We start from the raw sequence: 24,129 nt of genomic DNA on the forward strand, positions 1-24,129 counted from the left end.
CTTCATTCCCAGATTAGGATACCCAACAACAAGTACCTCCATCCAGGAGGGAGGGAGCTCTTAAAAGCCCTTTTTACCTTTGGATCCCCCTCCCCTCCATGGCCATGCCTCTCTCCAAGGGTCCCCCTGCCCTCTCTTCTCATAATAACCCCCCAAGTACTTGGGCCCCAAGGAATCCACCAAGGAGGGGGCAGGGAAGGAAAGAGGGAGAGGAGGCCTGGCAGGGCCCCTGACTTTCTTTGGGGGGAGGAGATCGAGGTTTCCTTCCTTCTTATAACCCCTCAAGAGCTCACCAGAAGAACCTCCAGCCATTCCTTTGAATGAACAAGGGCTCTCCCCATTTCCCCCCTCCCTCAGAACAGACTGTGAGGGCAACAATGGCTTCAGTGGCTAAGACTGCACATGCACATACACCCGAAAGGTCCCTCCTCAGCATGCGCAGGCATAACAAGGCCCTTGCTGCTGGTGCTGCTTAGTCCACTTGCGGCCTTTGGAAGAAGGGAAGGAGAACACCCTTCCTTCCTTCCTTCCTTCCTTCCTTCCTTCCTTCCTTCCGGAATGGAGCTCAAGCTGCGGAGATGTACTCAGGAGGGAAAGGCTGGGAAGACTCTGCTTTGTACATATAGCTGTGTCTCTCTGAGTGTGTGTGTGTGTGTGTTTGCCTCTGTTATTATGGAGCTGAGGACTGAAGAGAGAAGAAAGGGTCAGTTTTGTGCAAATTCAGAACTTCTCTGCATAAAAGAGTCCAGTGTGTTGAAACAACAAAGAACTTTATTAAGAACACTCAGGCGGGGTACAGGCCGCCAAAAACAGATGCCTCTTTGGCGCCTCTCTCTGTTGCGGAGGACCACCGCAGCATACAAATTGTGTGGCACTGCTGCACAGCAAAGAAGGAGCTCCAAAAAGTGGCTTTTTGCGGCACCGCAAAGCGCCAAAGATGGCAGGATTACGTCTTGGAGGTGGCGCAACTGCGACGTAATCATTGTGTGCGCCATATATATGGCACTGCACAACTGCAGCACCTACATGACGTGCTAGGGTTGCGGGACGTGTGCATGCGCTGCCCAAGGCAACACTAGCAAGTCATGGACGTGCCGCAAAGGGTCCGTCTGGACAGGAACATAGTCAGAAATTCTGTATTTAAGCCAGAACTGCCCACTCCAAAGCAAAGAATAAATTAAAACACCCAAACCTAAAACTCCACCCTCTTCCAAACCTACCCCCTACCTCCAATTCCCACAGTCTATGCCTCACAGGTAACAAGCCCCCCTTTGCCATTCCCAGAAAGCAGTCCTTTCTGTTAATACCGCCCCCATCTTTCTTCAGCAAACATCCCACAAATTCCAAAAGCTATCATTCCCACAACTATTCTAGCCAGCTGCAAGAAATCCCACCCATCTATCTAGCTAACTTATTCCACAACCCATAATCCCCAGTCAAATTTAAATAATCAAGCTATGATTTATACTAATAGCAATTATACCCTAAACATACAATATAACTTTAAAACGTAAGCAGACATATGAACACACAAAATCACAACGGACTTCTCTTATCACCACTGGCTTAAAAACATATTCTTTGTAGTCTTCCTTGACAAAAATAATATTAATTCACTTTTGGGATTTGTGTGGCTTCTCTCCTGTGTGGCCTTTCTGATGTCTCACTAGGTCTGACATCTGAGAAAAACATTTCACACAGTGCTGGCATTTGTATCAATTCTCTCCAGTGTGACCTTTCTCATGTGTCGCTAGGTATGACTTTGACGAAAAACATTTCCCACAATGCTGGCATTTGTATGGATTCTCTCCAATGTGACCTTTCTCATGTGTCGTTAGGTATGACTTGGACGAAAAACATTTCCCACAATGCTGGCATTTGTATGGCTTCTCTCCTGTGTGGACTCTCTGATGTGTCACTAGGTATGATTTCTGAGAAAAACATTTCCCACAATGCTGGCATTTGTATGGCTTCTCTCCTGTGTGGACTCTCTGATGTGTCACTAGGTATGATTTCTGAGAAAAACATTTCCCACAATGCTGGCATTTGTATGGCTTCTCTCCTGTGTGGATTCTCTGATGTGCCACTAGGTGTGGCTTCCAAGAAAAACATTTCCCACAATGCTGGCATTTGTATGGCTTCTCTCCTGTGTGGACTCTCTGATGTTCCACTAGGTATGACTTCTGAGAAAAACATTTCCCACAATGCTGGCATTTGTATGGCTTCTCTCCTGTGTGGATTCTCTGATGTGTCACTAGGTGTGCCTGCTGAGAAAAACATTTCCCACAATGCTGGCATTTGTATGGCTTCTCTCCTGTGTGGACTCTCTGATGTTCCACTAGGTATGACTTCTGAGAAAAACATTTCCCACAATGCTGGCATTTGTATGGCTTCTCTCCTGTGTGGATTCTCTGATGTGTCACTAGGTGTGCCTGCTGAGAAAAACATTTCCCACAATGCTGGCATTTGTATGGCTTCTCTCCTGTGTGGATTCTCTGATGTGCCACTAGGTGTGGCTTCCAAGAAAAACATTTCCCACAATGCTGGCATTTGTATGGCTTCTCTCCTGTGTGGATCCTCCGATGCATGACAAGGATTGACTTGTAAGCAAAACGTTTCCCACAATGCTGACATTTGTAAGGCTTCTCTCCTGTGTGGACTCTCTGATGTGTCACTAGGTATGACCTCCAAGAAAAACCTTTCCCACAATGCTGGCATTTGTATGACTTCTCTCCTGTGTGGACTCTCTGATGTATCACTAGGTGTGCCTGCTGAGAAAAACATTTCCCACAATGCTGGCATTTGAATGGCTTCTCTCTTGTGTGGACTCTCTGATGTATCACTAGGTGTGCCTGCTGAGAAAAACATTTCCCACAATGCTGGCATTTGTATGGCTTCTGTCCTGTGTGGACCCTCTGATGCATGACAAGGATTGACTTGTAAGCATAACGTTTCCCACAATGCTGGCATTTATGTGACTTCTTTCCAGTGTGGATTCTCTCATGATTCAAATGTTCTTCTGTAAAGAAGGACAGTAACAGATAAGACTGAAAATCAGAGTTAAGAGAGGAGAGTGTTACCCCATGATTTAGCCCTCATTAAACCCTCCTTATTTGAGATAAAATTAATAAAGTTGCTGTGAGGAACCCAAGCATGACTCTGCTGCTTATGCCCCTAAATCCATGGAATGGTGATATCCTTACTCATAGGAGCTAGCAAAGAATGGGGACTGCCTTGAGGGAATCAGTGTAAGCAGATAGTCAAAGGACTATTGAAAATTTTTTTCATTAACCATGTGCAAAAATACTTTGATTGACAGGTGAAATCATATCTTGTGAGACGGCCATAGAGTCCTGAGTCAGAGCCCAAGGCATGATGGAAGCAAACTGCAGAGGTCATTTCATGCTGTTTAGCACCAGGAGATGACTCACAAGCAATACAGTATGCAGCTTATTTGCAGATTAACATGGATTGGATTGGAGTTCTGTACAAGGGATGGTGAAGTTGATGGAAGTCGGAGAAGAGAGCTTGCAAATATTTGTATTATTTTGCAACTCAAGAGAGAGTTTAAAAGCCATTTAAACCTTTTTGAACACTCAGTTTCTGCCCCGAAGCAACAATTACAGTATAAATTTTTGCCCTGGCTGGCTGTTCTTTGACATCAGTAAAATTACAGACAGTCTGTGGGTTTACATGGCTAAGCACCTCAATGCAGTCGCCAATCCCACTTGTCGCAGGAGCTCCTGACTTCTCTTCCCATTTCGAACCCTCAGCAATTGGAATCCAGATCCACCTAGGTAAATTATTACCATTATGAAAGTCTTACATCTCTTCACCACTCCCACCTGTTATCACGTTCTTGTGCATGTGTGTGAACGCTTATGCGTGTGCGTGTTTTGCTTTTCCCCTAAATAAAACATAAAACCTAATTCAAATGCCTTTGGAGTGCTGTGTGCTTCCGGCCTGGTATAGATGGGCTGAATCCCAAGCTCGCTCTTGACACAACAAAACTATATCTCTCTTTTCAGCAAAGTACTAAATTCCCCTAAAAGCATAGCACTTGCGGGTGTCCTCCCCAGACTCAAGCATTTTAGGTAACAAAGGGCCTCTGGACTCAATCATGAAACTAAGCAAGCTCAGGTAGGAAAAAGAACATTAGAGAACAAGCAGGTTTTGTGTCTCCCTTTCCTACCTTCATAGATATTACTCATAATTGCTAAATGTAACCCCTAAATATGTCTGAAAAACAAGGATTTGAGCTGGTTCTCACCAGTTCACTCAATCCGGTTCTTAAAATCTGTCAGGTTGGTGGCTGCCTCCCAATCCCCAAGGCCCCTCTCCTGGCCCTTCCCAGAGGTCCCTTCCTCTCCGCACAGAGCTAGGAGATCCTGGCTTTGCTCCTGCCTTCCCCTCATGGATCCCAGAGGCCTGATCCTCTTCCCTTTCTCCCTCTGCTCTCCCACCTTCCCTCTTGCTCTTCTGCACTGCTTCAGCATTTCACCTTCACCAACTCTTCCCTGCCTTTCTGTTTTTTACATTCCCCCCATCTCTCTATCACAGAGTGTGTGTAATGCATAAAAGATACACTTTGAAGCCCATTTTTGAGAAAGGCAGGATAATCAATATACAAATAACTCATTGGGAAAGGCAATGCAAGGGGGCTGGGACCTGAATGCCCATTTTAGTGAAGGTCAAGTGCCAGAGAGCAGCCTTAAAACAGCCTTAAGACATCTCTAGGACAGGGATGGACCACTGTTGGGGATTGGGGGGGAATCACATTGCCCCCCAAGGGATCTCAGGGCCACCCCACATTGTATTCCCTTTGGGGGTATAAATAACATTTTGCCCCTCAATATCCAACAGCATCCATTTGGGGAAATGGTGTCCATTTTGCCACTGTTCTCTGAGCCATTGCAGGGCCAAGGGAGGCATTTTACCCAGTAAGCCTCTCCAGAGACTCAAAAGGCTGGAAGAGGGGCCAAAAATCCAGGAACCTTGGTCAGTGATTGGTTGAGGAGCATTTGGTGCCAAAAAGCATTTATCTCCATGGTTCCTACTCACCAAATCCTAGAACTGACATTTTAAGATCCTTAGAAAGTGGAGAGCAATAGTGCCTCACTAAACTACAAATTCTAAGATCTCACATAAAGTTGCTATGACAATTAAACAACATGTCAAAGGGATCTAGGAGTCCTGGTAGACCACAACTTGAACATGGGTCAAAAGTGAGATGCAGCAGCTAAAAAGGCCAATGTGATCCTAGGCTACATCAATGAGAGTATAGTGTTATGGCAGGGGTTTTAACTGGATGGCTCTTCTAGTTTCTTTCAACTCTGTGATTCTATGTTATAGATTCAGGGAAGTAATAGTACAACTCTATTCTGCTTTGGTCAGGCCCTCACTTGGAATACTGTGTCCACTTCTGGTCACCACAATTCAAAGTGGATGTTGAGAAGTTGGAGTGTATCCAAAGGAGAACAATGAAAATGGTGAAGGGTCTGGAAACCATCAAGCCCTATGAGGAGTGGTTCAGGGAGCTGGGAATGTTTAGCCTGGAGAAGGTAAAGAGTGGATATGATAGCCCTGTTCAAATATTTAAAGAGATACTGAAGATGGAGCAAGCTTACTTTCTGCTGCTCTAGACTAAAGGACATGGAACAATGGAAGGAAGGCATAGGAAAAGAGGTTCCACCTAAACTTCCTGACAGTAAGAGCTATTCAACAGAGCATGGTGGTGTCTTATTATTATTATTGTTATTATTATTATTATTATTATTATTATTAGTTTATAAAGCACTCCTTCTTTGAAGGCCATTAAAGATCTTTGAAGGTCTTTAAACAAAGGCTTGGTGGCCATGTGCTGGGGATGGTTTAAATGTGTATTCCTATATGGCAAGGGGGGGAACCAGATGGTCCTTGTGGTCCATTCCAGCTCTATGATTCTATAATTCTAAAGTGGAATCATAGTGCCATGATAATGTAGTATGAAAGGCCCCTCACTCTTCATAGTAAGGGCAATGAATTCACCTTCCTTACCCACAGAGGCCACATTCTCATAATTCTCGATCATCACATAATTGTACATATGTTTCTGCTTCTTTGTCAACAGTTTCCATTCATCCTCAGTGAAATATACCGCCACATCTGCAAAGGTCACCTGCAATAGAAAATAGCCCTCTTCCAGAGAATGACAAATAAAAGGGGGGGGGGGGGAGCACATGATGCATCCCAAAATTATTTGCTCACCTCAGAATTTAGTCCAGTAAAAAAGCTACTGCCTTTGAGATCTAGTGTGTCTCAAATTCTTTCAATATAATACACAATATAATAAACAATATAATTTATGCCATGGCTGGGATATTGATGATGGATTAGGATACTGACTATCCCAACATGTATAGTACATTTAGCCATTTGTTGCCAAATTTCTGAGGCAAATGTCATTTTTAAAAAGCAGTTCTGGGGAGCACTGTGGGTTTGAGGGCCACTGGGCCACCTCCAATTTAGATCCTGAGACATTCTCCCATATCCCCCAACATTTCACAGATGGAAAAAACAAGACACACGAGGACAAGCAACACCAGAAAGTGGTGAAGATGGTCAAAGTTTTTTATGGGGAAGATCACACAAGCGGGGAAGAAGACAGCAGTTTGCTTTTGCCTCAGACTCCTAGCAAGGGCAAGTCCCTGACCCCTTCTTTCTTCTCCTCTCCCCACTTTTGAGTTGATGGGGTTCAAAATCTTTGGTACTCATTATGCAGAAATTGAAGTGAGCTGAAGAAGGAGGAAAGTAGTAGTAGGAGATAGAAATCAGGACATTTTCAAAGCCCCGAAATAATAGGGTGATAGAGGATTAACCAGGACTGTCTCTGCCAAACTCGGACGGTAATTTATTTGCTTCCTTTCATAAATTGGCCCAGCAGTGAAACATGAAACTAATAGGATAGCGACTCACCAAAGAGTTCTTGTAGCTCTGCATCCTCTTTCTCTTGGAGCCCAGCTCCCTCGGCTTGGCCTCTGTGTCGGCCATCAGGTGGGCAGGGGTTCCTGGTTGCCCTGCACTTAGGTCACTTCCAGCAAGAGAGGCCCAAAGCTGTGTCCAATGATGCTGAGAGGAAGTTCCTGAGAAAAGAGACTAGAGTTAAGATTGGCTTGGCAAGAAACCCTGCAGCACTCAAAGACACAGAGAACAACATCCTGCTGGTGACATACGCAGGTGACATATGCCTCCTTTGGGCCAATGCAGAGGTGGGTATCCCCTTCCTCCCTCTGCACCAAACAAAGCACCCTGGACCTAGCATAGATTCAATGCAGCTCCCCTACACAACAGATACTCCATGCCTTTTTAGAGTGGTGGGGGATTAGCAAATGGGGAATTGGAGAGGGCTCTGGTTATGTCCCCGTAGCGAGATGTGAAATGAGTCCATCATTAGCTGAAACCCCCTGACCGCCACAGTGGCCCTCAGAGGAAGATGTCTTCATTTTGCTCCCAGCTACATAAGCACAGCTGGATGCTTCTCCAGTACCTCGCACCCAAGACTCTCATCAGGCATGGAATATGCAGGATGGCTTTGACAACTCTATCGTTCTACCTAGGTCAGTGAATGGCCAGTTGTAGCCTCATTCCACCAGGAGCTGGAGCTTAGAGGGTTCTGCTGGGTTAGCCTGTCTGGTCTGGTGGCCCTTCATTCTCCCAGAGCTCTCTCTTCTCAGGTTGCTCCCCTTCCATGGGATCCAGCCCTCCCCCCAGGATCGGGGGGCACCAGAGGACTGAGCTGATGGGAAGGGAGCACCCAATTTTCATGGCAGCCTTCTGTATGCAGAGAAGTCACAATTCTGAGAGTGTCTCTGCCCATGTGGAGAGTGCCCATTTTCCACACTGTCTCCTGTCCATCTTGGCTTGGGAATTTCTTGTTCTAGCCACATGCAGGACTAAATCCTAGTCTGTATCCTATCCTTTGCTTAGTCCTAATCAGACAAGAATCACTGAATCAGTTGGATTTACCTATAGGTTGACTCACCTATGGGTTCAGTGGATCTACTCTCTTCAGTTAACCCAGAGGATTCAAGCATCCTCAGACTTTTAAATGCTGGAATGCTAATTCCTCCATGCTATGTCAGCATCACTTATGAGAATTAGACTTCCCTTTCATGCAGAGGAGGAGGAGAAGGACCTGTTTTATGTCCCATGTAGGGATGTTCAAGTTCCCGGACTGGATAAGACCTGCATTACTTTATGGATCTCATCCACTGCCTCCCCACATACTTCCCCTCTTTTCACCCACACTGGTGAAAATCATTATTTCATTTTTACAATGAGACCATTTATCTGAGTGTAACTGCTGTGTTTATGTGTCAGTCATAGAAGGAGCATGAGGTGTGCATCTCCTGTCTTTGTTTCCTGAAACCACACACAAATTGATGCATGTACACTTGTATGCATTGTATCTAAATGGATGTATTGTCAAAATCACAATTTCTTCACATTTCCTTTTATATTTTTCAAAAAGATGCACACTGCTGAATGTGTTGCATTTGATATAACACATATCTATAAATATATAGTTTTAAGATTAAAGATTGCATCCTGGATTATGCTCATTTTTGGGAAGTTAAGACGTGTGTAAATTCATTTTATAAACCCAGTGAAATAAATATTTCACAAAACTCTAGTAAACAACATGTACACACACAGTCACCACATAAAGGACTCACTGGCGCACTGTGTGTCTGGGTCTGGAAATCTCACTTCCACATTCTGGGAAGACAGTTCTGCTAGAGATTGCATTTGGGACTTTATTCCTCCAAAGCATGGGCTCAGTCTCTCAGCTGCAACCCTTCCATACAATCCTGGACTGAAACATTTAAACAAAGGTCCTCTTTCAGCTCCAGGAATAGAGACCTACCTTCAGTACAAAGACCCTGATTCCTGCAGCCCCAGAAAGGCCTCTCCTGCAGTCCTTTATGGCCGGAGCTTCCCTGGGTCAGAGGCCGTCTCCTCAGCCGTACAGAAGGGTTGCTCTGAGTGCGAAGGAGGAGGAGGTCCAAGGGCTGAGGGAGGGAAGGCAATGGGGAAAGGTCAGTGCCAATGACCATGGAGGGCAGAAGGTGACAATGCCTAGGAAACTCTTCTGAGTCCCAGCCATTCTAGGCATGAGTGGCAGGAGTGAGTCCAGGGGGCTGAGGGCGTCTCCTTTCCCAAAGGGGGAGGCAAGGACTGGTTCCCATGGGACTGTGGGCTCCATGACCTCTTGGCAAATCTATGGGAGACGCTGCCTGAAAGAGCATTGGAGGAGTCTCTGGCTGGATGGCCATCTCTTCAGAGGACTTGGAGGGCAGAATGGGGCTGACTGTTTGGCCCTTGGGGCTCCCTTCCAGCTCTAGGAGCCTATGAAGCCTACCTTACAAGGTTGTTGTGGGAGTTAATCACAAGGCAATTACTACACAAGAATGGCCACCTTTTAGCCGCTTACAATACAAATATCCATACAATACAAGAAAAACATGTTTCATGATATCCCAAACCCTTCCTTAAAGTCCCATCCAAAATAAAATGCCATTAAATTACTGGGCAGTTATTAAAAACAGGGATAGTAGTCAAAGCCCAATGTTTGTGAAGAAGAATAAGAATAAGGCATGTATTAAAACTATCCTCCCCATTTCTGATCCCTTTTAAAACCCATGTTCCCCAGAAGGAGCAGAGCTGTGTAATAACAAAACCCTCTCAGAAAAGAGACACAAAAGACACACTTCCTTCCTTTTGGCCCAAGGATCCTGGCTCTTTCTGACTCTGGAGCCTCAGGAGAGAAAGAGAGGCCTCTGTTCAACTGAGGCTCAGAGAAGGTTCTGGAACAATATTCCCCACAGTCACAAGCAGAACAAAATGGCCACCAGAACACAAAATGTCTGCCTCTGCCTCAGTGCTTGGCAGTTTGAGGCCTTCAGGGAACCCAAAAATGGAGGATGAAAGGGCCCCAAAGTCGGAAGGGATCCCAAAAAGGATTTCCCAACCTTAAAACACCTAAAAGGCTTCCTGATGCTATAATTTAGAGACTCCCTGAGGCAGTCTATACAAGTAACTCTTTATAAGTCTTTGTAAATAAATAAAGTTATGAATAATAATAATAAGAAGAAACATTAACCAAGAGCTATTTCTCCCTGTGGCTTTTCCCTCTGAGGCCTCTGCACATGCCCAGGAGCCCCTTCTTCTTCTCCTTCTTCCCCTGAAGAATCCTCCAGAGGCCTCTCCTAAGCCTTCCTCCTCCTCTTCCTCAGGCCCTTCCTCTAAGACTCCCTCCTCCTGCTCCTGCTCCTCCTCCTCAGGCCTCTTAGCCTTCTCCTCCTGCTCTGTCCCTCCTCAGGCTCTTTCTTCCTGAGTCTGGAGGATTCTGTAGACGAGGAAGAAGGAGAAGCTGAAGAAGAAGCATAAGAAGAATGCACAGAGGCCTCAGGCGGAGAAGCCACAGGGAGAAATAGCTCCTGGTTGTACCTTATTACTATTAGTAGTAGTAGTAATATTAAATTTTATTTATTTATAAAGACATATAGAGGCGGATTTAGAAAGAGTGTTTCAGGGAGTCTCTATATTATAGCATCAGGAAAACTTTTAGCTGTTGTTAAGGTTGGGAAATCCTGTTTGCCCTTTCATCCTCCATTTTGGGTTCCCTAAACGCCTCAAACTGACAACTGCCAAGCGCTGAGGAAGAAGCAGCCATTTTTTCTTCCAGCGGCCATTTTGTTCTGCTTGTGACTGTTGGGAATAATGTTCCAGAACCTTCTCTGAGGCCTCAGTTGAACAGAGGCTTCTGTTTCTCTCCTGAGGCTCCAGAGTCAGAAGGAGGCCAGTCTCCTTGGGCCAAAAGGAAGGCAGTGTGTCTCTTCGTGCCTCTGGTCTTCCATTTTGGAAGAAGCAAGGAAGGAAGGATGGAAGGAAGGAAGGAAGGAAGGAAGGAAGGAAGGAAATAAGGAAGGGGCCTGTGGGGGTTTGAGGAAGGGCCAGTGGGGAGGCTGTGCTTTGGGGGCTGGGAGAGAGAGTTGGGAAAGAGACCCTCCCTTTAGGCCCTAACTGGGGAGGGTCCACCGGTCCTTGCCTCCTTCTTTGAGAAAGGAGACCTCTTCAGCCCCCTGGACTCACTCCTGCCACTCATTCCTAGAATGGCTGGGACTCAGAGGAGTTTCCTAGGCATTGTCACCTTCTTCCCTCCATGGCCATTGGCACTGACCTTTCCCCATTGCCTTCCCTCCCTCAGCCCTTGGACCTCCTCCTCCTTCGCACTCAGAGCAACCCTTCTCTACGGCTGAGGAGACGGCCTCTGACCCAGGGAAGCTCCGGCCATAAAGGACTGCAAAAGAGCCCTTTCTGGGGCTCCAGGAATCAGGGTCTTTGTACTGAAGGTAGGTCTCTATTCCTGGAGCTGGAAGAGGTCCTTTGTTTAAATGTTTCAGTCCAGGATTGTGTGGAAGGGTTGCAGCTGAGAGACTGAGCCCATGCTTTGCAGGCATAAAGCCCCAAATTCAGACTGTGGCAGCATTGTCTTCCCAGAAGGTGGAAGTGAGATTTCCAGACCCCAGACACATGGTCCTTTTTGTGGGGAATATATGTGTGTTGTTTACTAGAGCTTTGTGAGGTGTTTGTTTCACTGGGTTTATAAAAAATAACTTGCACTTATTTTTATCGATTTAGAAAAAGCCTTCGATAACTTAGGATGGGATATGTTATTTGAGCCACTTCAAAAAATCTAAATAGGAGCTTCTTATTTAAGATGGATAAAGGCAATGTATAAAGATCAAAGAGCCAAACAAATTGTTAACTATAAAGAAACAGAGGAATTTAAGGTTTCTAAAGGTACAAGGCAAGCTTTCCCACTATCACCCCTTTTGTTCATTCTGATCCTTGAAGCACTGAATAATAGGATAAGATTAGAAAATAAGATCAATGGAATAAAAATTAAAAACAACTGAGTTTAAAATGAGCGTCTTCTCAGACGACATTTGTATTCCCTGGAGAACCCAGAAAAGAGCACAAGGCAATTGATGGATGTAATAGTGGAATTGGAATATGTTTCAGGACTAAAAGTAAAGAGAGACAAAACAATATTAATAACAAAAAATATGGGAGAAAGGAAGAGCAAATCCTGGAAGAAATTAGTGGATTGAAAGTGGGAAAGAAAGTTAATTATCTAGGAATAAATTTAACAAATAAAAACTCATATCCATTTCAGAATAACTATGAGACACATGGAAGGAAATCAGAAAAGACCTAGAAAAATGGGGGAAATTACACTTATCGCTATTAGGAAAAATATCACTGATCCAAATGAGTTTCCTTCCTGAAATACTGTTTCTGTTTCAAGCGATACCCATCATCCAGAATGAAAAACCATTGAATCTATGGCAAAAGGAAATCTCAAAATTTATTTGGAATTAAAAAAAGAGCCGGGATAAAAATGAAAATACTTTGTGATGACAAAAGTAGAGGAGGACTTTATTATGCTGCTTGTTGTTTAGTTTGGACTAGAGAATGGTTTATGTCAGAGAATGAACAGTTGTTATGTCCGGAGGGTGAACATTTAAGATTTGAGTGGCATGGATTCCTAATTTACGGTAAAGAGAAAGTTCATAAAGAAAGCATAAATAATTTCGTTAGAAAAGCTCTATTGAAGATCTGGGGAAAACAAGTGTAGAATATGTCCCAAAATACCTTTATGGTGTTTGCCGCATGAGGCTCTTTTCAGGAGGAAAGGCATCCAGAAAACTAACTGGTTAAGATACAAGGATGTCCTGAAAGAATTGCAAGGAAAACTAGAGATCAAAACACAAGAAGAACCTAAAGAATCTGGCCTAGATTGTCACTGGTATCTTTATCGTCAAATGAGGGAGAGGTTTAAAATAGATGTGAAATTAGAAGGAATACAGAATGCAAAATGGGAATTGTGGAAGCCATGCTCCATGTTCATTCCATGCCTGATGAGAGTGTTGGGTGCGAGGCATTGGAGAAGCATCCAGCTGTGTTTCTCTAGCCAGAAGCCAAAGGAAGGCCTTCTCCTCTGAGGGCCACTGGGGAGGTCAGGAGGTTTCAGCAGATGATGCGCTCATTTCACATCTAGCTACAGGGACATAGCCAGGGTCTTCTCCAATTCCCCATCCCCTGACCCCCTCCACTCTCACAAGGCATGGAGTGTCAGGACCATGGTGAACAGGTCTGAGGAAATGACATGCATGTGGCCACTACATGGAGCTGTTGTGGAAGTCATTGACAGCTCTAGTGGCAGTTAGATGTGTCAGCATTTAAACAGTGCACCATTGGAATGTTGATGCAACTGTCAGCTGTCATTCTCAACTGTCACTGAGGAAGAGTGAGACAGTGTGTGCCTCAGAGTGGGTTGTTACTGGTGTGGATGGTGGAGGGTGTCGATGTATATAGTGTTGTACGCAGTGGAACTTCTTATAGGAATAAAAGCCTCATCTGAGAGAAGATTACAGTGTCTCTCTGCTCATTGAGAAAGCGACAGGTGTTTCTTCAGCTCATAAGCTACTGACTACAGTCAAGGTGAAGAATCTGGTGCCATACGTTAATGTGTTGCCTCACATGCTGCGCAACATAGCAACGTTAAAAGCTTTTTAACATGGAGTATCTGTTGTGTAGGGGAGCTGCAGTGAATCTATGCTAGGTCCAGAGGTCTTTGTTTGGTGAAGAGGGAGGAAGGGGATGTTCATCTCTGCATTGGCCCAAAGGAGGCATATGTCACCTGCGTATGTCACTAGCAGCATGCTGTTCTCTGTGTCTTTGAGTGATGCAGGGTTTCTTGACAAACCAAGCACTAACCCTAGTCTCTTTTCTTAGGAACTTCATCTCGGTCTCTTTGTACACAGCGTTGGGGCATATTTTACTGGAAGAGACCCAGGTGCAGGGCCACCAGGACCCCTTTCCACCTAATGGCCAACACAGAGGCCAAGCGGAGGGAGTTGGGCTCCAAGAGAAAGAGGCTGTCGAAGTACAATAACTCTTTGGTGAGTCGCCATCCTGACTATTAATTTCATTTGTGTCACTGCTAGGCCAGCTCATGAAAGCAAGTGAAGAACATATTGTCCCAGTTTGGCAGAGAAAGTCCTGGTTAATCCTCTATCACCCCACTTTTTCAGAGGCTTTCAAAAATGTCCCGTTCCTTTCTCCTCCTCCCACTTTCCCCCTTTTCCTCAGCTCTCTTGGATTGCTGCAAAATGACTTCCAAGGTGTATGGACCCCTTCAACTCAAAAGGGGGGATAGGAGAGGAGATAGATTGCCAGGGTCTTCCCTTGCCGGGAGGCTGAGGCAAAAGCAAACTGCTGTGCCCTTCCTAGTTTGTTTGATCTTCCTCATAAACATCTTTGGCCATTCTCACCACCTTCTGGTGTTGCTTGTCCACATGTGCATTGCTTTTCCTTTCTGTGAAATGTTGGGGATATGGGAGACCATCTCTGGATCTAAATTGGGGGTGGGCCAGTGGCCCTCAAGTCTAGAGTCCTCCCCAGAACTGTTTTTTAAAAATGACATTTGCCTCTGAAATGTGGCAAGAAATGGCTAAATGCACCATAATTCGTTTGTGGTAAAATGTACTATATATTTTGGGATAGTCAGTATCCTAATCCATCCTCAATATCCCAGCCATGGCCTAAATTATACTGTTCATTATATTGTATATTATGTTGAAAATATCTGAGACAAACTGGATCTCAAAGGTAATAGCTTTTTTGCATATGTATGATGGGTATGATGGGCACAAACGGGACAAAGTCTTTAAAGAACATCTATTGAGAAAACCTTTCATTAATAACTGGCTAGCTGTGAAAAAATGTTTTACATTGGACTTTCACTTTGGGTTTCCACACAAGAGGTTTTTTTAGGCCAATGGGGAAAAGATCAGAAATGGATAAGGTACAGAGAAATATGAACTCATGATAATGAAGGAAATGTTATATTAAGATTAAAGGAAGAAATCATAACTAAACTAGGCCATATGAATTGGTTGAATTATATTCAACTTAAAGAAGGAATCATAGAATCATAGAGTTGGAAGAGACGACAAGGGCCATCAAGTCCAACCCCTGCCATGCAGGAATTCACAATCAAAGCATGCCCAACAGTATGCAAAGGAATCTTGTAGCACCTTGAAACCAACTAAAAGTAAGAGATTGGCAACATGAACCTTCATGGCCTTGTTCTCAATTCATCATGTGCATGATAGACCTTGTCACAATAGGTTTACCAAGCCAGATTTACAAAGGATAAGAGTTTATTTGGTTTTGAGAAAGAATATAACAAATATTAATGAAAGAAGATGATAAAGATATATTATGTAAAATATATAACATCTTACTGAAAAGATCCCTTGAAGAAGTGGAATTTAATGATTCTATGACAAAATGGGCAAAAGAGTTAGGATACAATTTAGACTTGGAAAAATGGGAAGAAGCTAGATTAAAAACAAAATAATTACTGTAGCACAAAAAATAAAAGAAATTTATTTGAAAGTTGTAAATAGATGGTATCAAACACCATGCTCACTAGAAAAAAATATAAATTAAAGGATAACCGATGTTGAGATGCCAAAAAAAAATGGGTACATATTTATATATGTGGTGGCAAAGCACATATATAAAGTCTTTTTGGGTGAAGATTCATTTGGAAATAATGTTAATATTAAAAATTGATTTTGAGTTTGGACCAGAAATATATCTGTTAAACAAGACTTCATTACTAGACCCAGAGGAAGAAAGGAAATATTGGGAAATATTATTATACTTAATATCGGCTGCCAGAAGGATAATAGCAAAGAACTGGAAATTACCTATAATAATCCCACAAATAGAGACTTGGCAAAACGAAATTCAAGAATTGAAAGATCTAGACAGATTAACAGCATTAATAAACAAGAAGGATATGGTTAAATGGGGAAAGGATTGGGAAGCTGTAAGACTTTATTTAGCGGCTGCTCAGTAAGGAGTGGTACAAGAAACAAAACCTTTCTATTCATACCTAGAGATAGGGGAATAAGATGTTGTATTAAAAGATAAAATTATACAGTTTCTTGTGGAGAGTTATCAGGAATAAGCCTAACAGATTTATAGCTTGTTGATATATGTTTTTATTTATCTTGTTGTAAACATGCAAGCTTTGTAAAAAAAAAGAAAGATGTATTACCACAATAAAAAAGGGGGGGGAAAGGCAGTAGCTTTTTGCTTGCTAACAGAATTTAAACTTTATTTCCTGGACTGAATTCTGAAGTGAGGAAATAATATTTGGATGCACCATGTGCTTTCCTCCCCTTTTGCTTAGTCACTCTCTGGATGAGGGCTATTTTCTATTTCAGGTGACCTTTGCGGATGTGGCAGTATATTTCTCAGAGGATGAATGGAAACTGTTGACCAAGAAACAGAGACTGATGTACAATTATGTAATGATGGACAATTATGAAAATGTGGTTTCTGTAGGTAAGGAACCTGAATCCGTTGCTCGTTCTATAAAGACTGAGGGCCCTTTCATACTATATTATCATGTTGCTTTGGTTCCACTAGAATAATAGAATCATAGAGTTGGAATAGACCACAAGGGCCATCCAGTTCAACCCCCTTCTGCCCTGCAGGAATACACATTCAAATCACCCCCAAGAGATGGCCATCCAGCCTCGCTTTAAAGACCTCCAAAGAAGAGGACTCCATCAAACTCTAAGGGAGTATATTCCACTGTCAAAGAGCTCTTACTGTCATGAAGTTCCTCCTAATATTTTGGTGGAACCTCTTTCCCTGTGTCTTGCATCCATTGTAGTGTCTCCTTTTCTCTGTAGCAGCAAAAAGCAAGCCTGCTGCTTGCGCAACATGACACCCGTTCAAATATTTAAACATGGCTATCATATCCACTCTTTATTTTCTTTTCTCCAGGATAAACATAACCAGCTTTCTAAGCTGCTCCTCATAGAGCTTGATGGCTTTCATACCCTTCACCACTTTGGTTGGCCTCCTTTGGACATGCTCCAATTTGTCAACATCCTTTTTGAATTGTGGGGCCCAGAACTGGACACAGGATTATTCCAAGTGAGGACTGACCAAAGCAGAATAAAGTGGCACCATTACTTCCCTTGATCTAGAAACTATTCCTGTATTGATGCAGCCTAGAATCACATGGGCCTTTGTAGCTGCCTCATCACACTGTTGGCCCATGTTCAACTTGCGGTCTACTAGGAGTCCTAGATCCCTTTCAAGCCTAGTTTAATTGTGATAGCAACATCCTGTAGAATATTTGAATCTGTAGTTCACTGAGGCACTATTGCTCTCCAGTTTCTAAGGATTCTAAATACTCCATCCTAAACTGCCTATTATAGGATTTTGTAGGAAAAAGCCATAGAGATTAATGCTTTTCTCACCCAAATGGTACTCAGCACATCCCTGGGCAAGTTTCCTACCTCTTTTGGCCCCTCTTCCATCCTTTAAAGGCTCTAGAGAGTCTTCTTGGGGGAAAGACCTCCCTTGGGTCTGCAATGGCTCAGAGAGGGCCCACCAATGGCAAAATGGCCTCCATTTCCCCAAAGGGATGCTGTGGGATGTTGAGGGGCAAAATATTATTTCACTCCCCTCCCCCAGGCATATGGGGTTGCCCCTGAGGTCTCCTCCAAACCCCATCAGTAGTCCATGCCTGTCTTATAATGTTTTAAGGCTGCTCCCTGGTGCTTGACCCTCACCAAAACTGGAGTCCAAGTCCCAGCCCCCTTGCTCTGCCTTTGCCAATGAGTTATTTGTATATTGATTATCCTGCCTTTCTCAACAAATGGGCCTCAAAGTATCCCTTTTATGCATCACACTCTGTGGGTATGTGTCTGTGATGGAGAGACAGAGGGGAAGTTAAAAAATAGAAAAGCAGGGAAGAGATGCTGAAAATGAGATGCTGAAGTGGTGCAGATGTGCAAGAGGGAAGGTTGGGGAGCAGAGGGAGAAAGGGAAGGGGATCAGGCTATGGGAGCCAGGAGGGGAAGGCAGGAGCAAAGCCAGGATCGCCTAGCTCTGTGCGGAGAGGAAGGGACCTCTGGGAAGGGCCAGGAGAGGGGCCTTGGGGATTGGGAGGAAGCCACCAACCTGACAGATTTTAAGAACTGAACTGGTGAGAACCGGCTCAAGTCCTTGTTTTCAAACATATTAAGGGGTTCCATTTAGAAATTATGAGCAATGTCTATGAATAGAGGAAAAGGCGACAGAAAAATTCCTTTTTCTCTAATGTTTCTTTTCCAACCTGAGCTTGCTTAGCTCCATGGTTGATTCCAGAGGCTCTTTGTTACCCGAAATGCTGGAGTCTGGGGAGGACACTCCCAAGTGCTATGCTTTTAGGGGAATTTCATACTTCGTTCAAAGGGGAGATTGGGGCAACAGTGGCCTCGGGAGTCATCCCGTTCCCCCCCCCCCCGGCATTAGGGGAACTCAGTGTATTCTCGAGCCCTATTTATATGAATGGTGCTCCGCGCAGTGGAATGTCTGTGCCCGGCACAGTCACAGGCGCCATTAACCCTTATGGGGCGCACCTCCCTTTTTCCTAGTGTGGCTTTTAGTGTATGCTGAAATCCGCCCAAGGCGTGCCCGCATGTGACATAGGTGCACTGTACACGCTTGCACACACATATAAGTGTTCATACGCACACACAAGAACTAGGTAACAAAGGTAGGAGTGGTGAATAGATGTTAGGCTTTGCTAATGGTAATACATAACCTAGACAGAACTTGATTCCAATTGCTGAGGGTCCAGAATGGGGAGAGAAGTCAGTAACTCCCAAGGCAAGTGGAGCTGGTGAGTGTAATGAGATGTTTAGCAATGTAAACCAACAGAGAGTCTGTCTGCAACAAGACTGAAATATTTATACTGAAATTGTTGCTAGTGGGCAGAACCTGAGTTTTCTATAAGGTTTAAATCACTTTAGAATGTTTTCTGGGTGGGGAAAATATAGTCCAAAATCAAATTGAATGCAATAGGTGCATGGTGCAAATACCTCAGACATAAGGGATTAGAACACCGGTCCTCAGGTCCTTGTTGGCTCTGAATTCCAGTCCTGTTCAAAAGCCAATGTACAGCGCAATGTGAGCATGATGCTCCCAGATGCAGCTCAACTTAGCAAAGTATGGAAAAAAAATTCCAGGTACAGGTTTTGGCAATGCACTGACCACTTTTCACACTTAAAAATAAGTCACTGACACAGTTGATTTCATCTGAATCTTTGGGAGTTCTCTATCTTGAGTTGCAAAATAATAAAAGTATTTGCAAGCTCTCCTCTCTGACTTCCATCATGCTCACCATCTCTTGTATATACAACTCCAATCCAATCCTATACACAGCAATTCACATGTAAGGAGTATACTGTATTGGCTGTGATTCATCTCCTGGTGCCACACAGCATGAAGCATCCTCTGCACTTAGATTGCATCATGCCAGGTGCTCTGACTTAAGAATCTATGGCAGTCTCACAGGAAATGATGCCACCTGTCAATCAAAATATTTTTACTCATGTTTAATGGAATATTTTTTCAACAGCCCTTTGACTATCAGCTTCCACTGACTCCCTCAAGGTAGTCCCCATCCAGTCTCTTCTTTGCTAGCTCATATGAGTAAGGATACAATCGTTCCATGTATTTAGGGGCATAAGCAGCAGGATCATGCTCAGGTCACCCACTCCAACTTTATTAATTTAATATCAAATAGGTGTTGTGGATGATAGGCTTTAAAAGGTTGTGACAGAATAGAGTAAGGCAGAGGAGCCAGATTTTGTTAACAATTCAGATTTATTCAAAGCTAGCTGTCCTCAGTAGAATTCCCATTCTAACAAAACTGAGGCCCAGAGCCAAAGAAAATGGCTACCTTTATAGGAAAACAAACAAAGAAAACTCATCTTCATCACTTTATTGAGCATTTCGCACTCCAAACATATACATTTCCAACAATCATAGTTCAGATACATGAATACATTTAAATATACTTTAAAATACCTTTGGCTACACCCCATTGCTCCTTATCAGATATGGTGGCACTCAGAGGAACTTCTGCCAGTGAAATTACATTCTATATCAGTCTTTTCCTAAGGCTCTTTGTTTCCTTTAAGTGCTTGGACAAATGCTTCACCTTGAACAACTTCACATCTGCCCCCCTTCTGCATTCCACTCTCCCAGAGGCCTCTATTCTAAAATGTGTACTTTGGTTCACTCTCATAATTTATTCCATCTATATATACATTGATTCTTGCATATTACCAAACACTGATATTTGGGTTTCTTCACCTCATAGAGAGGTGGGCTTGGGCTAAAACGTTCCTCTCTTAAATCTGATATTCAGTATTATCTGTCATTATCCTTCTTTACAGAAGAACTTGTCAGTCATGAGAGAGTCCACACATCAGAGAAGCCATACAACTGCCAGCATTGTGGGAAACATTTTGCTTACAAGTCGATTCTTGTCATGCATCAGAGAGTCCACACCGGAGAGAAGCCATGCAAATGCCAGCATTGTGGGAAATGTTTTTATTTGAAGTCAAGCCTAGTGACACATCAGAGAGTCCACACAGGGGAGAAGCCATACAAATGCCAGCATTGTGGGAAATGTTTTTCTCAGCTGTCAGCCCTACTGACACACCAGAGAATCCACTCAGGAGAGAAGCCATACAAATGCCAGCATTGTGGGAACTGTTTCTCTTTGAAGGGAGACTTAGTGAGACATCAGAGAGTCCACACTGGAGAGAAGCCATACAAATGCCAGCATTGTGGGAAATGTTTTTCTCAGCTGTCAGCCCTACTGACACACCAGAGAATCCACACAGGAGAGAAGCCATACAAATGCCAGCATTGTGGGAACTGTTTCTCTTTGAAGGGAGACTTAGTGAAACATCAGAGAGTTCACACAGGAGAGAAGCCATACAAATGCCAGCATTGCGGGAACTGTTTTTCTCAGCTGTCAGCCCTACTAACACACCAGAGAATCCACACAGGAGAGAAGCCATACAAATGCCAGCATTGTGGGAAATGTTTCTCTTTGAAGGGAGACTTAGTGAGACATCAGAGAGTCCACTCAGGAGAGAAGCGATACAAATGCCAGCATTGTGGGAACTGTTTTGCTCGGCAGTCAACCCTACTGACACACCAGAGAATCCACTCAGGAGAGAAGCCACACAAATCCAAGCAGTGAACCAACATTATTTTTGTAAAGAAGGAATAAAAACTATTTTTCAATCCAGTGGTGCTAAGAAACGGCCCTTATGATTTTATATGTACGGTTTATCTGTCCATATGTCTGTTTATATTTTAAAGTTATGTTTTGTTAAGTTTAGGTTTTAATTGCTACTAGTATAGATAATCACTTTGGGTTATAAATTTGGCTGGGGATTATGGGTCATGGTTTAGGTTAGTTAGACGGGGGGCTGGGATTTGTTGGAGCTAGCTAGAATACCAATGATAGCATTCAGAATTTGTGGGATGTTGGCTGAAGAAAGTTGGGGACTGGTAGTAAGAGAAAGGGAGCCAGCTTCTTCAAATGTCTGGAGGGAGAGATTGTGCTTGTGAGAAGGATGGCAAAGTGGGACTGGTTAATAATGGGGGATGGATGGTGGGGATTGTAGGTGGGGGCTAGGTTTAGTAGAAGGTGGAGTTTTAGGTTTTGGGTTTCAATATATCCTTTGGCTTGGGGAGGGCAGTTCTGGCTTAAACACTGAATTTCTGACTATGTTTTCAATAAAGTTCTTTGCTATTTCAACACATTGGACTCTTTGATGCACAGAAGTTCTGAATTTGCACAAAACTGACACCTTCTTCTCTCCTCAGCCCTCAGCTCCATTCCCAGTTATAAGAACAGGCCGCCAGCAGAATGAACAGCAGCAGCAGTAAGGCCCTGGTGATCCCTGTGCATGATCAGAAGGGGCCTTTCGATGTATGTGTGCTTGCGCAGTCTCACACCTGAAGCCATTGGTGCTTTCACAGTCTGTTCTGAGAGAGGCAAGGAAGTGGGGAGAGCTCTCGTTCTATTGAAGGAATGGCTAGAGGGTCTCCCGGGGGGGGGAGGGTTCAGGGTTATAAGAAGGAAGAAAGCCCCTCTTCTCTCCCCAAAGAAAGGGAGCGGGCTTCCCAGGCCTCCTCTCCTTCTTTCTTTCCCTTTGTTCTCCTCAGGGGATTCCTTGAGGCCTAGGTACTTGGGGGTTTATTAGGAGAAAAGAGGGCAGGAAGGACCCTTGGAGAGAGGTATGGCCATGGAGGGGATCAGGATCCAAAGGTAAAAAGGGCTTTGAGGAGCCCCCTTCCTCCTGGAAAGTGGGGCAGAGGAAAGACCCTCCATTCTTATGCCTCATTTGGAGAATATTTTTGTGCCAAATAAAGAGCATCACACAGGATAGCATTGGAAATAACATTTTTTGGGTGGGATGAGTTGTCCCTGGGGTCTTGTGGAAGGGGCTCTATCTGGGCAGGAGAGAAGAGCCCAAATTTAGGACACAGACAAGAGAAGGCAGATGGAGGGACCCAAAGCCCCTTCTGGAAGAGGGACACCCCCATGGTAACCTCGGAACTAGGCTTAGAGGCCCACAAGATTTGGATTTTCCTTCGCAACAACCCTGCAAAGGAGGAAAAGGAGAAAGACCTTCAGCCCCTGAAAGATTACCCCCCTCCCGGTTCTGGGAAAATGCTGAAAGGGCCTTGGACCCCCTTGAAGGGGTGTAGGTTAAAGGATGGGAAGGAGGAGGGAGGGAGGGAAAGTGCCAAGGGCAGAGAAGCATAAAGGGACTGCTGAAGTGGGGAGCATCTGGGACCTGATCCAGAAATCCACCTCCCAGAACCCATTGTTAGAGCCTACCACAGCTCAGTGTGATGCTTTAAATGACCATTTCGCAGATAAAATCTCTCACAGAAGAACCAACTTCGATACCAGCATAAGATGATGATGATAATAATAATAATAATAATAATAATAATAATAGATTTATTTCTAGGTTACAACAATAAAATACATTGAGATTACAATAAAATCCAAAAGAAATCAATCCCTATGCCCACCCCGATCCCAATACTAAAACTGGATCAAACAATGATAGTATAAAAACAGTAAAACAGTAAAAACATTCGATTAGAGGCTATAGGTGAGGTGTCCAGTGACTCTGTGAATAAGATCATACTGGATCATTTTGAATCTGTGAGTACCAAGGATGTGGACAAGCTCCTTAGAAGTGTGAAGAAGACAAATTGCCCTCTCGACCCTTGCCTTTCATGGCTGGTCATCCAAGGAGGAGATGCTTTGAGGACTCACCTGAGATATATCATAGATGCATCTCTTAGTTAAGGCTATTTTCCATCTTGCTTAAAAGAAGCGGTGATATGGCCTCTTCTGAAAAAGCCCTCCCTAGATCCCTTGGACATGAAGAATTACAGACAGGTCTCCCATCTTCCATTTCTAAACAAGGTGATTGAGAAGGCAGTTGCTCTTCAACACCAAGTAGTCTTGGAAGAATCAGATTATCTAGACCCATTTCAAACTGGCTTCAGGATGGGATACGGAGTCAAGATTGCTATGCTCACCTTAGATCATCTCCACTTGAGTATTGACAGTGGAAGTGTGACCCTGTTGATGCTTTTGGACCTCTCAGTGGCTTTTGATACTAGTGAACATGGCATCCTTCTGGAACTCCTGAGAGAATTGGGGATAGGGGCCAATGCATTGCAATGGTTCCGGTCCTATTTCTCAAGCAGATTCCAGATGGAGATGCTTGGGGACAGTTGCTCCTCTAAAAAGGAGCTTAAATCCAGCATTCCCCAGGGCACCTTCCTATCCCCAATGCTATTCAGCATCTACATGAAACCACCAAGAGGGTTCATCCGGAGGCATTGGGCGGGTGCTATCAGTATGCTCATGACATCCAGAGATATCTCAGTGTCAACTAAAGAAGGCATCTCCCTCTGAATGAATGTCTTGAGGCAGCAATGGGCTGGATAAGGAAAGAAAAGAATGAAACTGAATCCAGATAAAACGGAGGTGCGTGTTGTTGGAGGTCCTAATCTGGGTATGGAGGTTTGTCAACCGGTCCTGGATGGAGTCACACTTCCCCTAAAGGACTGTGTTTGCAGTTTGGGGGTGCTCCTGAATCCATT

At 44.0% G+C, this 24,129-nt stretch overlaps 3 protein-coding genes across 4 annotated transcripts in view; 1 reads left to right on the forward strand and 2 right to left on the reverse strand.

The window, feature by feature from the left end:
• LOC149290470 (uncharacterized) overlaps nt 1–10,228 on the reverse strand; it is a 165,415-nt gene extending 155,187 nt beyond the window's left edge. Inside the window, exon 1 of the mRNA XM_089489215.1 lies at nt 10,142–10,228. The gene's annotated coding sequence lies outside the window, so the exon portion shown is untranslated. The remainder of the gene's footprint in view (nt 1–10,141) is intronic.
• Nucleotides 905–7,004, reverse strand: LOC149290472 (uncharacterized). Of its 2 annotated transcripts, none has more exons than XM_089489256.1 (3): nt 6,955–7,004; nt 6,037–6,157; nt 905–3,019 (listed from the first exon to the last, which is right to left on the reverse strand). In XM_089489256.1, the coding sequence occupies exons 1-3, from the start codon at nt 6,976–6,978 to the stop codon at nt 1,716–1,718; spliced, it is 1,449 nt and encodes a 482-aa protein (XP_089345382.1). In that variant the 5' UTR covers nt 6,979–7,004; the 3' UTR covers nt 905–1,715. The 2 variants fall into 2 exon arrangements, with proteins under 2 accessions (XP_089345382.1, XP_089345381.1); XM_089489255.1 differs by having other exon boundaries at nt 6,028–6,157.
• A 5,926-nt stretch (nt 10,229–16,154) lies between the features above and the next one.
• LOC149290473 (uncharacterized) lies at nt 16,155–21,997 on the forward strand. Its single transcript, XM_089489195.1, has 2 exons — nt 16,155–16,470; nt 20,370–21,997. Exons 1-2 carry the CDS (start codon nt 16,290–16,292, stop codon nt 21,185–21,187), a joined length of 999 nt encoding a protein of 332 aa, XP_089345321.1. The 5' UTR covers nt 16,155–16,289; the 3' UTR covers nt 21,188–21,997.
• Nucleotides 21,998–24,129: the final 2,132 nt, after the last annotated feature.

The sequence above is a fragment of the Sceloporus occidentalis genome, unplaced genomic scaffold, assembly GCF_023333645.1.
Source record: "Sceloporus occidentalis isolate IW3139 unplaced genomic scaffold, rSceOcc1.0.p SCAF_39, whole genome shotgun sequence".
Taxonomy (NCBI): Eukaryota; Metazoa; Chordata; class Lepidosauria; order Squamata; family Phrynosomatidae; genus Sceloporus; species Sceloporus occidentalis.